The sequence below is a fragment of the Arctopsyche grandis genome, chromosome 2 (genome assembly GCF_051622035.1).
Source record: "Arctopsyche grandis isolate Sample6627 chromosome 2, ASM5162203v2, whole genome shotgun sequence".
In the NCBI taxonomy this organism is placed as follows: domain Eukaryota; kingdom Metazoa; phylum Arthropoda; class Insecta; order Trichoptera; family Hydropsychidae; genus Arctopsyche; species Arctopsyche grandis.
In genome coordinates this window covers 703,420-721,437 of record NC_135356.1, presented here as the reverse complement: position 1 = coordinate 721,437, position 18,018 = coordinate 703,420, and the positions used below count along the sequence as shown (strand labels likewise).

At 31.5% G+C, this 18,018-nt stretch overlaps 2 protein-coding genes across 2 annotated transcripts in view; one reads left to right on the top strand and one right to left on the bottom strand.

Annotated features, from left to right (window-relative positions):
- Nucleotides 1-18,018, bottom strand: part of LOC143922798 (uncharacterized) — a 289,933-nt gene that overhangs the window by 95,236 nt on the left and 176,679 nt on the right. The gene's annotated exons all lie outside the window — the stretch shown is intronic.
- Nucleotides 1-18,018, top strand: part of bma (SCY1-like protein bma) — a 193,453-nt gene that overhangs the window by 45,487 nt on the left and 129,948 nt on the right. The window contains exon 2 of the mRNA XM_077446299.1: nucleotides 1,253-1,523. Within this exon, the coding sequence (XP_077302425.1) occupies nucleotides 1,368-1,523 (156 nt within the window). The 5' untranslated portion in view covers nucleotides 1,253-1,367. The remainder of the gene's footprint in view (nucleotides 1-1,252; nucleotides 1,524-18,018) is intronic.

Genomic DNA, 18,018 nt, shown 5'->3' with positions numbered 1-18,018 from the left:
TCAGTCTCATTAGTTAATTAACACTAGCCCATCACACCACGGCACGTACATATGTACATATACATACATTACGGTACGTCCAGGTGGGTATGGTTTCGACTTTACCTGACAGCGTGCAACTAAAATATATACGTACTTGCAACCACTAATTAGCGCATCGCATATTAATTAGCGCATAGCATATTAATTACCTACATATACTATATTTACGTACACATGTATGCAGGTACGACCGGGATTTGATGCCGTCAGTATTTTCTCAGTATGATGATAACGCATGCAATTCCCGTTCCCGTATCCAAACGAAAGCATATTGAAAACAAACGATGGACTTATGGTTACAAAATTTTTGCTCCCTAATGTGACATTATCAATGAAATGTCTTTGTCAAAAGTCTTCTGTAAACTATGGTTGAGGAAGCTGACAACCTGATCAATTTCTGGAAAAAAAATGACGACATTGGATGCTATATGAGGAATAGCACAATCTTGGTCAAAATTAATGGCAGTAACACTTGTTCGATCATGGAGAAAGATTCTTCCTGACATGGAAACAGATTTAGTGGATTCTGAACAGAATGAAGCAAATGATATATCTGAAATATGTGGATTATTGGAAAATTTAAAATGTTTTGTAAACGTGTATAAGGAAAACATCGAGGAGTAGTTCAATCATGATTTAAGTGATCCAGGTTTTAAACGGATGGATGATGCAGACATTGTTTCTTTTGTTTCTCAAGAGGAAGAAAATGAGAGTGACACTACAAGTGAAGAAGATACCAGTGGTTACATTAGTCATAAAACGGTACAGCACTAGTACTGCATAACTACTAACGACCACTTATCTGCTTAGCTACATATAACTTTTCTTAATAAATAATGAGTATTAAAATTATGAAACAAAAATTTGTTTTGTAAATATGATATTATATTCGAAACCAAGTCAAAATTTGATGATTCGGATTATCCGTGTTTTTCAATTATCCGTGACCCTCCTCCCCAGCATTAGCCCGGATAATCGAGAGTGTGCTGTATATTGATTTTGTACGCTCCTGGTCCCAACTAAGTTTTGCCTTCGTTGGCTTAGAGTGTACGCACCATTAGACAATTATTATATTCGATTGTAGGCTAGAAATAGGGAAAATGGAACGATTTGTCAGAAGCTTCTTATTAACATTGCCATTTTGTCGTTTTGTTTAGTTTTAAACATCAAAATGTGTATGTTTTTGACGTGTTTATTTGAATTGTTTCAGGAATATCATCCACCAGTCGCGCGCAAAATCACCAAAACAACTGACATCAAGAAGAAATGAAAATAACAATTACAACAGAAAAATCAAATCAATAAGTATCAGCGTCACTCCAGGAATGTTTTCGAAATTCAAGAGTACTCCACCGGTAGTTCACCATCCCTGGGACGCAAACCCCATCACTGAATTCTACGACATTGGAAAGCAAGTTGCCAGCTGTGGTCCTGAAAACGTTTGGAAGATTCACGACGCCTACAGGAAGAACGACTCCAAGGTAGGTCAATTTATTATGAACCAACCACATTACTATATTCATATAACGTGTGTGTTTATAATCAGTCGTCGAAGTGATTAAAAAAAAAATACCGCAGAACATTTTACCTCTTTCTGTTTCATACGACTTTGAAACATTTACAAAATCCGGCTTTGCTCAGCCGGATGAAAAATGAAAAATAATTTTAAAAATAAAGGACTTCGACACATTTAAAAACTGTTCTACGGCTTAAGGCAGAGTACCGTCATAACAAATATATTAATTTTAAGTTGAAAACTTTTCATTTGCTTAGCGAGCATAGCGAAACATGGTTTGCACAGCGAAAACTATTCATTTGCATAGAGACATAGTACACACATATTGATGCTTCTTCGCGGAACATTTGCACTCTTTACGCGAAACACAGTTTGGCAAAGCCTGCTCTATAGGAATAGAGATGAATGCAATTCGATCAACGGGAATATATACATATACACATAGATCCAGAGTAGGCATATTTAATGGTTCCGCGACAACTAGCTCACGGACCCATCATTCAACGGCGTTACGCGCACGAAATTTCACTCACGCGACAATTGGCTCACAACAGCTATTTTGACAAATATTCAAAAGCATTTATTTAGTTTGTAGTGCCAGTAGTTTGTTTTCGGTCAAATACTGATACCACCAGTATCGGTACTTTCGGTAATGCCCGTGAGCCAGTTGTCGCGTGAGTGAAATTTCGTGCGCGTAACGCCGTTGAATGAAAGGTCCGTGAGCCAGTTGTTGTGTCACCATATTTAATAGATCTAGAGTAGGCATATGATTTTTAATTTTTCCAGTATAATTATACTTGCAAGTCTCACCGTTTGAATTGTATCATTTTAGGGATGGCATAAATATTAAAATAAAAAATATATGTAATTGCTCAAAATGACTGGCGTTGCTCGGGCGGTTGAAAGTTGGATACAATCAAATTAAGTAGTATGTATGTAGAGTAGGTACAATGAGATATGAAGTATACCAAATTTTTTTCGATTTATAGAATTTCACAGTAGACATGGAAACATTAATCTTTATATAGTAGAGAGGATATTTTATATATTAAAGAATCCTTTTAAGTAACAAATAAATAAAACCCCGAGTGTAAAGGACGGAGCATTTTTTGCCCCAAAAAGGCCGTGATTATTTATTTTCTTCAAAAAATTTCAACCTTTCATTATTCATATTCCCCGAAATGGGTTTTTTATAAAAAAAAATATATGCCCGTTTTACCCGTAAATAGTCAAATTGTATCCATTTAAATTTTATCAACAAGTTTTTTTCGCAAATGAAATTTCATCGCATGTCATTTGTTCTCATATAAAAATATAAAACATTTTATGATGCGAACACGAAAGAAAATTACGCATATCGAAAAATACGCAATTGCGTTTTTTTTTAATTTTTAATAATTCAGCTTATTAAAATTGAAAGGCAAAGAAAAAAATCTTAGTACTGAAAAGTAGATGGGTATTTTTCGATTTGTGTTTTACATACATAGTAGTGTTCTGAAAAATCTTTATGTGTAACACTTGGAGTCCATTAAACATTAATCTTTTTTTTTTATTCACTTCGACTACTGAATACAAAACACTTATATGCATATATAGGATGGTGAGCTTTCCTTCTCTACACTGACAATCTTTTTATTATTACAAATTTATTTTCCACACGAGTTGTTTACTCTGCATAAGCGAACATTTCTATTTTTTCATACCAACTATACTTTTCATTGATTTTGTAGAAAATTTACCCAATGCTCGTTATATTATGAATAATCTTATGTATATATGTATGTACTTAAATACAAAACACGTACACCAATTCATGAAGTGAAGAAGGAAGATGAGCCAACCTATACATCTATATACGTTTAAAAAGTCAATTTATAGGTTATACACTTGCATATAGCAATTAGCGATGGTTCTTATACAAAGTTCTTAATATTCAATCTTCAAATTTTTCAGTTTATTTATTTTTCACTTTGAAAATTCAATCAAATTTAAAAGCGCAGAACTCTTGATATTTGCTATTCAACGTTATAATCAACTGAAAGGTACAATTAATGTGTTACTTATTATTTATGCATATTTAATAAAATTTTTTTTGCACTTATTTAAATGTTTATTTATGTACACACATTGGAGTAGTCTTCACTTTGTCGTAAGATTTTGTTGTCAAGTGATCATAGTCTATTTTTTTTTTTTTTTTAAACATAGCTTTTTCAAAATCATATATTTGAAAGTGTCATAAGAACACTTTTCTTCATTTCGAAAAATATTTCGCAAAATGTTTTGCGTTTAGCAATATTTAAAAACACTGGTGGCATGTAATACGTTTATTCTGCTTTTCCAAAATTATAGACATATGGAATCAAAAGAAGTGATAACAATTTGTGAATTAAGTTGAACAGAAATAGTGTGTTTGGAAATGAAAATGAGACTTCTGCCACTAACAAATATAACGACGGTTGCGACTGTTTGTTTTTAAATCACAAAAAAAAAGATTTTCTAAAGGAATGCAATCTTCAAATTTTATATTCTCGTTCTATTTACAACTCTACAATAAAAAAAAATCAGACTATGCGACATTTACGTATTAGAAAATTAAAAGAAAATGTTTCAAACAAAGTGAGGACTACTCTAATGTACAAGATCGGTCTTCATGACGGACCCGAATGTGAAACGCCCGAAAACGCAAATATCGGAAGGCAAAGATCGAAAATCGAAAGATCTTAAGTCGAAAGATAAAAAAAAGGTGCATGGTAAACGGTACATACTCACTTAATTTGCGCGAGCAGGATACAACAGGAAAAAGAGGAACAGGCTTTTTCTCCCGTATTAATGTGAGCACGCAGAATACGGGAGGCCTGTTCCTCTTGTTCCTGTTGTATCCTGCTCGCGCAAATTAAGTGAGTATGTACCGTTTACCATGCAACCTTTTTTTGATCTTTCGACTTAAGGTCTTTCGATTTTCGATCATTGCCTTCCGATATTTGAAACGTTTTCGGGCGTTTCACATTCGGGCCCGTATCTCAAATGTTTTTAAATGTATTTTAAATGTTTTAATTGTATGGGGAACCAAATGACCGTATTAGTAACAGATAATTGTAAAAGGTATTGGGTGGAACGCGACTATTTTCGAGATGAAAAAATCATGCCGCTTTTAGCAATGGAAATCATGAAACAAAATATGTTGTCGTGAAATAAAAATCTTCTCAACGGATATGGCAATTATTGTTGCTGTTACAGTGTATTTGAATCACTATTCTATATTTTGCGAACAATAGCCGGATAGTACATAAATACATAATAGGCATTATTTGAACTCGAAATAATACGGTTGTATGAATAACAATGCAATGCGCGTAACCTTTCCAGGAATATCTGGGTATTTCGGTCCATAGACTGTTCGGATTGAAAATTGATATAATGATTGTGTGTGGTGGAAAATTTATATAAAAGATTAAAGGAAAAATTGTAGTATAGACGATTAGCTAGCGAAAGTTCGAATATATCCTGATGGAATTTAAAACATGCGGTATTTTTTTTCTTCTACGATATTTTTTTCTCGTTCATTCATCTTTTTTTTTTGAGGACTTCAAACGATAAATTAAAACTTTTCGAATGTTCGTTTTCAATTTTGGTAATCTGCTTGTTTTGTTTTTGTTTTATTCATTGTTATTTGAGTTGAATAAATAAGTTGAGTTCCGGAAGAAAGTTTAGCTTTCTTGTTTATACATAAATGACGAATTGCTTATTACATTGAAATGCGTATTCATTTTCCAATATTTAATGTAATTTAAATATACAATCGATTATTATATTCGATTATATTTCATTTTATATTACAATTTCATTTCATAGCAAAACACCAATTGAAATAAACACTGACCGTAAACATAAATATGTATGCATTAATTTTAAACTAATTAACTTATTAACACACGTGTCTTCGACAGATAATGAAAATCCAACAGAAGTGGCAGTTTACTCTTACTAAAGTATATTTTTCGATCTTTTAAAAAGGTGTGCTCTTCACGAGAAAATTTAAGTATAATCCTTATATCAATGTAATGAAAAAACAAATTAATCAACCGGAAGTGGTATTTGTCCACTTAGTAAAGTCAACAATTTTGTGACCACACGATTTTTCCACAACACTGAACATATCTTACTGAAAATTTATATTTGTATTCTTTATGTACTAACTTAGAGTTGACAAGGTTTTGGTTAGAATTTGTAAACCGGAAGCAGTAGTATTTTTTAAAATGATATTTCATTATTTTATTTTGACCTTTTAAATTGTTTCTATCTTTTTGAAATTTAATATTTCTAATATTTATAGTATTGCTAAGTAACGAAAAAAATTTGAATAAAATCCGACAACCGGAAGTAGAACTTTTGTCTTGTCTGATTTTTACAATATTTTCTTAAATTCTACACATAAAAAAATGTCAATAATCCTCAAAAAAAAAAAACTAAAACTTTGTCATAATATATACTACGCAGTCGGGATCCCAAATATTCGTCGACTTCAACTATTCGAATATCGAATAGTAAATCAAGAGCTATTTGAATATTAGAATATATTCGAAATTTAAAAAAAAAGGTAATTACATACATATGTACCAAGCATAAATTTGAAAGAATCGTCTTATCATAGTTATCATTGAATTCCACCTCGTTTTTACAGCCAATAATAATTTCAATTTTCTTTTTTCATTATGATTTCTTGTAAAAATGTATATTTCGCCGGTGACTTCTTAAATATTCGTATTATTTTTCTGATGTTTTCTAAAATTTCGTAGAGATTATTATCGATCTAAAGGTGATTTTCTTCAAACATTTCCGTATTTAATGAATAAAAATCCGTTTCTGCACATGTAGACATTTCATCTTCTTCATTTTTATTCAAAATTATCCCCATTATATATTTCTTTTTCTTCATAATCGTTGGCTTCTTCGTCGTCACTCTTTTCATGTTGATTTTGTGTATTTAGTTTATAAAAAAAATTTATATACGAATAATATTCAAATATTTGATGAAATATTCGAATAACGAATGGCTGAAAAATCAAACGAATAATAATTTGAATATTCGATTGGGATCCCTACTACGCAGCTTGGTTATATTTAGCAGCTGAAAATTACTCGTCAATTTGAGTATTAATTTTAGCCCCATAAAAAAGCCATATATGTAATTAATTCAAATATAATTTGGAGGTAAAAAAAATTTAATAAACACATATACGGTCAAGGTAGATGCATCTTGCGGCTTGCCGCCCCTCAAAGAATGCCGCCCTTGGGCGATGCCTGTGCCGCGCTACGTCGAGAGCAGCCGCCTAAAATGTTTCTTCGCGTTCATTTTAAACAAATTTCACGAGCAACATCGTAATTGAGTTTGTCTAGCAATGAGTTAAGCGTGGAAGGCGGGTCGACGGGGAGTTTGATATGCGGGGGTGGTTCGGGGTTGGACGGGTGGTTTGTAAGGATATGGTGGAGGTGGGTCGTTATTGTAGGAGCTGGGGGATGCAACAGGCCGATCCGCCCCGGGCCGGAGCCACCTTGACCCAGTGCTCATGTTTTGGAAGGTAGGTTTTCGGGCGGGTGGGTGTGAATGGGGAGGGGGAGGGAGTATCCACCCCATTTTCTCCTTCTGGACCGATTTCTCGAGTCGCGGCGGGTCACGTCTCCCGGGAGATAGCTCTCAAATTAAGAATACGCCCCAAATGCTAAAGGTCCTCGTTCTCGTCCTCGTCGGCTCTCTGAGTGTTCATCTCGATCTAAAATGCATTTATTTGGTGCCCATTCAAATCCATTTTCCATTCACAATAGTTTTACCGTGAATAAACCGATCTTATTTTATGAGTGGAATTATTTTTATTCATACCACTGTTGTGTTGTGTCCGTTGATTTCAACGCGTGGCTTCGGATAGGAATTGATCAACACGAATTAAAATAAATATATATATTAATATACGTATATACATACTAGCTGAATCCGGCATACGTTGCAATGTCAGAATAAAGCATGCAATTCCCGTTCCCGTTCCCGTTTCAAGTGATGGTTGGAGCTTAACTAAAGTCTCTTCAAAAGTACCATATCTAACAAATTACTTCCTATCATTAAGATAAGAAGATGTGGTGAAAATCCCACTTAAAAAGAGAGGCTTGCCTCTCATCCTTGTCAGAAAATAATAATGATGCATAGGATAAAACTCTATGGTGGTTATTTATAAGAATGGTAAATAGTAAAGGCCCTAAACTGGACCCCTGAGCTACACCAGATCAAGCAAAAAAATGGAGGAGATTCAAAATACTATATCTAACGAATTGCTTCCTATCATTAGATAAGAAAACGTGGTGAAAATCCCACTTCGTCTAACCTGATCAGAAAAATTTCATTACTGACACGATCAACGAACAACGGATCACTTGTTGACCAACGTCAACTTTAGAGATTGTCAAATTTGTAAAGCAGGCAAAATTAGTGGTGGGGGAACGGCATGGTGTAAAGCCATATTGTTCACCAAACAACAATCTTTTGAACTGCATAAGAATCAAATGGTGAAAGATGATGTCAACAATCTTGGGAATAGCCGAGATGATAGCAATACGTCTATATGATGGTTCAAGTGAACTGTGATCAGTGATCGATTGAGTTCGAATCAGTCAAAATCTCGAATTCGAATATTCGCATAATCACAAAACTTACATATGTTACATTACTTACAACAAATACTACATATGTACATACATATAAAAGAATAGCCCGGGAATGGCCGATAATATTGGATTCTTATATTACACAAAACAAACACGAAGGCTATATACGTATTATGTATAATAATGCGAACTTCAATTACCATAAATGCCTAATAGCTCTTATGTAGGCACATATGCTATCTATGAACTTGGTGCATATTACATTGAATTTAATTTAATTTTTAATATGAAAGCCGCTTTATTTTATATATATATATATTTATTCTTCTTTTTGCGATTTTTCTGTACCGTTTTCACTTTCTATTTCTTCTTTGCTCTCGTCTTAGAAATTCCACAATAAATAAAAATACGCGTTATATTATAAATACTCCGCTATGACTTCAACTCAGATTGGACAGTTTATATACGTATAAATATATATATATATATATATATATATATATATATATATATATATATATGTATGTATATACATTGTATATGTATATTATATATATATGTTTTTTTATAAAAAATAATAACAACCGAAGCCAACGATGTGATGTAATATTTTCCATTGTATTTTATATAAAAATATACGAACGAGTATTATTCGCGCCGTACCTTAGATAAATATTACATAATATTGCAATAGACGGGGAAAATGTGCCAGAACCTTGCGTTCTTGAAATCATAGCCGAAGGCGACTTGTACAAAGTTTCCTTTTTGGTAATTAATGTAAAATGAATATCTGATATATTTAGTGGTTCAGTATTCAGCACACATACATATAAACATACATATGTCCATATATCGTAGGTGAAATGAAAAAAAAATCAGTAATTCTTTTTTGTTTAAAGTTTGGAATTCTTTTTATTTAAATGTAAAAATTACGAAGCCACAAAGGGACCAACAAAAACATTGACATTATGTACATTATTATATATGAGCCAACCGTTATTTTATTTTTGTACCTTGAATCTGAAGCACATTGCAAAAGTATATCCACTCTTTTTCAGCATTGAAAATTGGAATACTTTTAAATCGAGAAATGATTACAATCAAATTTTATACCAGTTTATGTAAATACAAACTTTAAATATACAATTTTATCATCAGCATCTTCAGCCATTCGCCATCCTCTGCTGGATGAAGGCCTCTCCGACACACTTCCACTCGTCTCTGTTTTGCGCAACCCCACACATTTTCCAAATTTCGTCTACCCTTCTTGCCTTTCGCCTTCCTTTTAACCTTTTGCATTCTCTCGGGTGCCATTATGGCACTTATTTTGTCCACTATTTTAGCCACATGGCCCGCTCATTGCCAATTCAATCTCTTAACTCCACTATATCCACAAACCCTGTCATACTTCTCACCGTAGTATTCCGTTTATTATCTTTCCTCGTTATGCCAAGCATACAAAGTTCCATACTTCTTTGAGTATGCAATGTTATAACTACTCTAAATCCATTATTTCATATATTGAAAAATATGTATATGTCTGAAATATATACATATCTCATCTATAAAACCATCAATGTTCTTTTAATGAAATGATAATTTTGTCACTTTTCAATACGCCCATGTTTTTTGATATGAGAAATTCTACATTTAAAATGATTAAAATCATTCAAAACCATGTGTCAAAGATTCGGAATAATCTCTTTTATATGTGCATGTATGATAAACATACGTATGTACATACATACATATGTGTGCATTTAAGAGCGTGTTCTGATATAGAGTTTTAGTTTTGAATACGAATTGTCTATAACATCAAAAGATTTCCTTCGTGGAACATTTCAAACAAATGTTTGATCATCTGTATGTATATTACATGTGTATAAAAAATATGTAAAAACATCAGACTTATCGTTTCAAATCAATACATTTGCTCCACTTAGAAAAAGGTCGCGAAATAATATTTTAAAATCCTCTTTATTCCTACATATGTATTAAAGATACAAAAATACCCCACAGAAAATTTCGCAGAGCTGTTATTTTTCCATTATTAATTCGCTAGGGAAAAGGTTTCGTGGGAAGAAGTATACAATAAGCCGCCGATACAAAAAGCAGATCATTCATGTTTGAGTAGCTGTTTTTATCTTTTTTTTTCTCCGCCTTTTGTGAAAGCGTGAAATTTTGTCGCCATAGCGATCAAATATTATATGAAAGCACTTATTATCATAGACGAGATCGTGCGACGAAATCCTCAGAATAGACTCGCAGAATCCTCAGTAAAATTTCGCACAAAAGTGTACACGCCGTTTGTGTGTTTTCAATAGGTTTATTTGATTTTTTTCGTTTCAAAGCAGGTACGCGTATTTTGGTGAGAGTCTCACAATTTATCTTTCTTTAGCTCGAATAAAATTAAAAAATAAACCTCAAATTTTATTGGACATTTTTTTTAAATTTTGCTTAATTAGTCTCTAGTCCCGGCTAACTCTCCTTTTGACGTCTTACACATATACATAGAATTTTATCCATGCGAAGCCGAGTACTTCAGCTAGTTACTACATAGTATATAGTATGAAAGTTTATTTAGTATAATGCCATACCTCATTAAAACGTGACCGACTTTTGGCCGAACTGATATTTGACTGAATGGACATCAGCATTGGATGGGGAATGTCTGTGAATGAAGATGATGAAAAAATGGATAAAAATAACAGATTGCTATTTTATATAATGTAATTGCTTTGTTAAAAATAGTAGAAAAATAAAAATATTGACACACATACTTTTGTTAGGTACAACCAGCCCATTAAGTGCTTTAAAACTCATTTTTATTATCGTGTATATGAAGTTGTATTCATTAATGAAAATCTTTAGATATATTGGAATAGATATATCGTTTATTATTTAGATATATAATTTATTCTTTAGATATATCGTATATGAAGTTGTTCATTATTGAAAATCTTTAGATATAAATATACGCTCAAAGTTCAATAATTGCATTTCTTCTATGAATGGCAAAGTCAATCGACTCCCAAAATAATACAAATGGTCTCATTTCTTATTATATTCACATTACTAAATTATATTCACAATACATCTTATATATATTTTAATAGCTATTGATCTACTGATCATTTTCTATTTTACAATTTCAAATTAATTTTGTTAGTAATCATAGTATTATATTATTATAATGTTAATATGTACAGCGTAATGGGAAAAAGAGCTCAAAAACCTATTTACAATTCTTATAAATGCTCATAATACATATAATAAATAATATTAATTAAAAACTCTCTAAAGTCGATGACCTAAAGCAGATTGTGTTTAGTTAATCTAAATGGTCTCATTTGGATTGCTTTATTTTGATACAATAATCCACAAGTACGTTCAATGCAACATTGAAGTTGTTGATCAACCTTTCAATGATTGCTTGTCAGCAAAGATAAGGCCATATGACCAATATCGTGTTACACATATGTACATATGTACATGTAAGCTTTCAGATATCTATTTTTTACTTTAATATATTGCTTGCCGATGCAACAAATGGCATTAGCTTCCGGGAAGGCGACTGCATCAGAAAAATAAACATTCGAACGATGTTCAATCGTCAAAGAAAAAGATTACACTTTGATGGGGGTCGTCATTAAAATAAAATAAAATAGCAAAGCACCGGAAATGACGAGTTCGCGGCTCGAGCGAGATATCAATGGTTAATGAATGGGGTTAATTCTATTTCGGGGACATTTCATTTCATAATTTTCCGACTGAGTCGGAGTTCAATACGGTATTTAGGGTGGGCCAATCTTCGGAGACACGTTTAAGGACTCCAAAAAAAAACGCATTCTTAATTATCAGCGAGACAAAGCTCTACTTTCAACTTTTGATCAAATTTTTCTCATATTTTTTTATAAAGATTATACATAAGTATAAAATATCAAAAACCCAAAGTAACATCGTTTTTGACTTATCTAAGAGGAAAATTTCCAGTAAAACAAATTTGTTAATTATATTTTTTGTTTACATACGTGACGTTAATATAAACAAGGATTATACTGTAATTTTCTCGTAGAGAACACATATAGTAAACATATGTACATAGCAGAAGGAAATACGATCAAAGGTAAGCTGTCACTTCCTGTTGACAGATCTTCACTAAAATTATTATTTCGCTTGATATAAAGCTGAAGCTTAAAGGTATTAAATTCCAATTTAATACGTTGAAAGGTTTCGTAGAAAAATATGAAAATCCTTGAAATTCTAGATTAACAGTACTATGTATGTACTTCCTGTTGAGGTAAACATATTTAAAACATAATAATGTATGAAATTCATCATATTATACTTAAAAAGTTTCAATCCAGTCCAATCCCTGAGTTCATATATGTAACTGAGGCTTTAATATTCGTATTTAAAATACATATTAAAGTAAACGACACTCAAAATAACAAAAATTTTATACAATGAACATCAAAGTAATTTATTAAGATTTTTTCAACTATCATTTTTTCTCTTCTACCCATTATTTATACACCACATTTAATTCAATATTTTTCCTGGATGAAATGTATGACTTTATATACATACATACATAGCTTGATGCCTAAAAGGTTCCACACATACCCAGTAAAACTGAAATATTAACAAATTGATCTGGATCACTATGTGAAAATGTTGATAAATCGGCAAATTTTTTAATCAAACCAGCCTTTATTGTCTCGATAACTATAAACTTAAGATCACAATATTGCTTATGCATATTTTCGATAATATATTTGTCACTGTTCGGGTATATTTGAATATATAAGTCTGTCTAATTGATCTTTCAGTATTCAAAATATGCAGCTCTTCTTATTGCGACCTGATTATTAATTCTTCTTCGGGAAATCACATTTCTATATGATCACAGAGCAATTGGATGAATCTCAAAATCGTGGCTGTATTTATGTATATTGATGCTATTTAATGATATGATATGTTTTTCACACCTCACTTAATACACATCGAGCTCTCGGATTATTAATTTTTGGTTTTCAAATTGAGTGGTTTCTATAGGTGTATTGATTCTTTGGAAATATTTACACATTGATGACGATAGTTGACCCAAAACAACGCTCAAAATCGTTATCGAGACGTGAATTTGAGGATCTTTTAGCATTTTTGAGCGCTATTTGTTAATTCTGTCATTATGTTTGTGCACTTTTCTCTTTCTCTTAATAAGACATTATAATAACGCACGAAAGGACTAACTGCGAAACGCCTCGATCATTTATAAATTGGTCGAGATGAAACAATATCACTCTCCACAAATTTAGATAATTCTTTGTGATTTGCATTTGTTCTAAACTAAAATCTAGCAAAGAAAACTTTATTTTATAATATTTCAGCCATATTTTGTTAGAGGGAATATCCAGAAGTATCTTCCATTTCAAATAAATCAGCGTTTATTGCATTGGCATTGTGCATTTTTGCTCCCACTTTATTTTATAATATTTCAGCCATATTTTGCTAAAGGGAATATCCAGAAGTATATTCCATTTCAAATAAATCAGCGTTTATTGCATTGGTATTGTGCATTTTTGCTCTCATTTTATAAGCTGTATTCACTTTGTAAGCAAGAAAGCTTTGGAAAAATCGCTGCATTTTTCATTGATGTTCACCGACGATATTTATTTTTAGTGTATATATATATATATATATATATATATATATATATATATATATATATATATATATATATATATATATATATATATATATATATATATATATATATATATATATATATATATATATATATATATATATATATATATATATATATATATATATATATTACATATAGAATTCAATGCTCTTGTGAGTCTGAAGCATTGTGGAAAGAGCGAATTCAAATAAAATGATCAAAAGCAATAAAATACAATACAAGTACATACGCTCTACTCTGATGCACTTCAATGCTCTCTAAAGCGAGTAATTGGAATCTATAGTTATAGAATAACGACAAAGGGTTTATTTGCCAGTTTATATTTCCGTATATTTTATGTTTGTTGAGGTTCTGCTTTGAAAATAAATTTCATTTAATTAATTCATTAAAAAACAGGGAAAATGCTAAAATTGTATCTCTCGGGTATTTCCAGTAACTGAAAAGTTTCTCGTTCCGAAAAAACTTCCAACATGATCTGAGGATTTAACTTTTTGAATTTATTTTTAAATTATTAATTATGTATAATAAAATAATAATACGTCAACTTTAAAAATGAACATGTATTCTAAATAATCCCACAATCTGCTTTTGATATTTTACGAGTCGATCTGGTACGTAATTTTCGATAAACATACATATACATATATATATATATACATATATATATATACAAAGGCGTTTTTGGGAAATTTTATCGATGATCTTTTTGTTCCGGAATATTCCATTGCGTATCTCAATTTCAATTTAAATTTGATGTTATATGAAACATAATAGCGGATTGGAACACGGGAATATAACAATGTACCAAATTTAATCATTGATTATTCGGATCCAAAGAAAATATACATATGCTTGTATGTTTGTTCGAAATAATACCAGTCATAGATATACATATGTACATACATAGCAAGCACAACATTAATTATTTTTCAGTTTTATTTCAAAGAAAGTCTTTTATATTACAACGATTTCACATCGGGCCCTAATGTACATATTTGTCCATAAAATTGATTTGTCTACCAAGAAATCGTTTGATTTGACTATACATTTATTGGTTGTAGGTTTTTTTTTTTTGATTTGGCTTTCGCACACAAAGAAGTATACTATCGTTCAGAGGCTCAAAAATACTTTGAATAATACACCGTAAGATTTAATACGGGAAAGATATGTAGCTTTATGGCGGGTAGCTTGTCAAAATTTTGTCAATGTGATTAGAAAAATGCATTTAACTGTGGGATTAAATACAAAAATATTTCATTTAATTGTTTTAGTGTAAAGTATATATGTATATCCACCGAGCCATTCTGCTAGCTATAAATTCTGGCTTTCTACTAGTATTTTTCATATTGAAAAGTTAATGGGTGGTTTTTGGAATTGAATCGACACACGATTTGAAACTAAAATTGAAACATTTACAAATATGTATATGTATATTGAAATACAGAGTTTTCAATTTTGAACTCGTCACATACGAGTTTTTCCACTAACAATGAAACAGACAATGTACACAGTTTCCATATTTAAATTTTATCATATGCAAAAAAATAACTGCAACGTTGACGAATTTCACAATTTCACAATTTCGAATTTCACAACGAATTCTGCTTTAGTAATCAACCGTGAAATTTCCGTCAAAAAGCGATTGAATACACGACTAAACGGCGAAAATAGAATGAAAATTAATCCCCCGAACCTGAACGTTTTGCTTGTTGACATTTTAAGGGCGGTTTGTATAAATCGACACACGATTTGAAACTTTAGCCTTTGCCATACACAATTCATAACATTCATAATTCATGACGTTCCAATTTGTTCACAAACGGTGAATAGAGCTTTAATACTGTTGACGATTATATATTGTTTTACAAACGCAGACAAAGTGCAATATTAATTATTTTCACAAAGCGATCCTGCATTGGTCGTTTGTCATACGAGTGCTGAAATATTCGTCAAAAAGCGATTTAATGCACGACTAAGTGGTGCAAATGAAATGAAAATGAATACCACGAAACAAAATAAAAATTACAACACGAACACGAAAAAGTTCACATAAAACATCGAGTTTTTTGTATAATGTATATATATATATATATATATATATATATATATATATATATATATATATATATATATATATATATATACGCATTTCAATGTCAGAGACATGCATCTGCCCTGAAAGCAAACGGCAGAAAAAACGGAAATGGTGAATCCTCCAATTTCACCCTTTTTATTTATTTTCTCTACAGTCAGTTTATATCTGCCATGTGTTTGGCTGCGAGTCGACATGCTTCTAGAAAAAAGGAACGTCTATTTTATATTTTACAATAGATTAATTTTGCGCCCGTTGATTTCAACGGGTGGTTTCGGAAAGTAATTGATATACGCGAATTAAAATAAAGTTTTATGTTATATATAAATATAATGTAAAAAGTAGAGTGCGCGCATTTCACGCTCACCGATCCAACCCGATCTAAATGATGACGTCACATGACGCTTCAACATCCCCCCACTTACACCACAAAATAAGTGAAATCATAAACAGTTAAATTTTCAGGGTTGGTTTTATTCATTTAAGATTAGATTGTTAGGGTTTGATTTTTTGATTTTTATATGCTTTTTATTATTACGAAATTATTTTCACAATATATCTTATATCTATTTTAATAGCTACTGATCTGCTGATCATTTTCTAGTTTACAATTTTAATTTAATTTTGTTAGTAATCATAGTATTATATTATTCTAATATTAATGTACAGCATAATAGGAAAAAGAGCTCAAAAACCTATATTGTTTCGGTTGGTATTATTTTAGAGTGACGATAGATTAGGTTAAGTAAGGGTTGGCCCTATTCATTTAAGATTGGGTTGTTAGGGTTAAATGTATATAGTCAAACGTTGTAAATTCATTGTTTGATACATTTTATATAATATATCAAACAATGAATTGAATGAAATATGCTTTCACTGTAACATATACATATATAAATATATAATAATAGATATGTACAGTTTCCCTTGTATAAATGCGCTATCCATTCATCCTATTTTCAGGACAAGTGAAACCATATTTTTTATAAATATTTTATGCTTTTATGACGCTAATTCTTTCGAGCGTTTGCAACAGAATTGCAAGATTGTTGTCCATTTGCTTTGTTAAGTCAGTTTGAATTTACTCTTCCATTTGCAAACGTGGATTCAGTTCATATATGTACGTAGCAGAATAATTAGTGGTTAGTAGTTAGTGTTGATTAATTGTTAGATTAGTAGTTAGTGGTTTAATTACTGGTAAGTGGTTTGATTAGTGGTTAGTGCTTTGAACAGAGTGGTAAACGAGTTCAAATCCCACTGGTTTCTGTTGGCCAGACCTTGGATTTGTGACTACATGTCGATCGTTTCTCATCAGAGTTTGCCAATTTATCTGATTTTCATTGAAATGGGTCCAAAAATTTGGCAATCTTAGCCATTTTCTCGCAAGTCTCGAGTATTCATTAATCTCGAATTTCGCTACATAGTTTAAAAATGCTACGAATTTACAAATATGACCTTAGATTTATCTGTGGGTGTTAATCGATATGTATTTACTTCGTATAATACTTGTATCAAATGTACAATGTCACCTGTTAGGCCTTCCTGGTATAAGAATCATAAACCTTAGAAGAGGCCTTGTAAAAATATGAAGCGTGCCCTAAAATTAAATTTGATTGGATGAAATAAGGATAAAACAAAGGCTTTAAAAACACATGTTTATACGTGTATGCCTATAAGAAAAGTAAATCAATTATTCATTAATGTATTATGTTTCGTAATTGGCATTTATTTCATGGTCGGAAGCAGATGCAAATATTATACAAAACTGCCAACAATTCATAGAATAAGTATGGAAAATTTAAACGCGGCGTATCATTTCAACTCGCTTAGAGAGAGCCTTCAACGAATAATCGTGTGAAAATTCTGCAGTCGACTTTTCCTCTCGAGTTTTCCGACTCAAGCCTTTGCGGCTTAAAAAAATCCGATGTGATCACTTGGTCCTTTTTCCTCCACTTCTTTCTCTCGTTCACCATCCCTTCCTCGTTTCTACTTTGCCACCCCCAA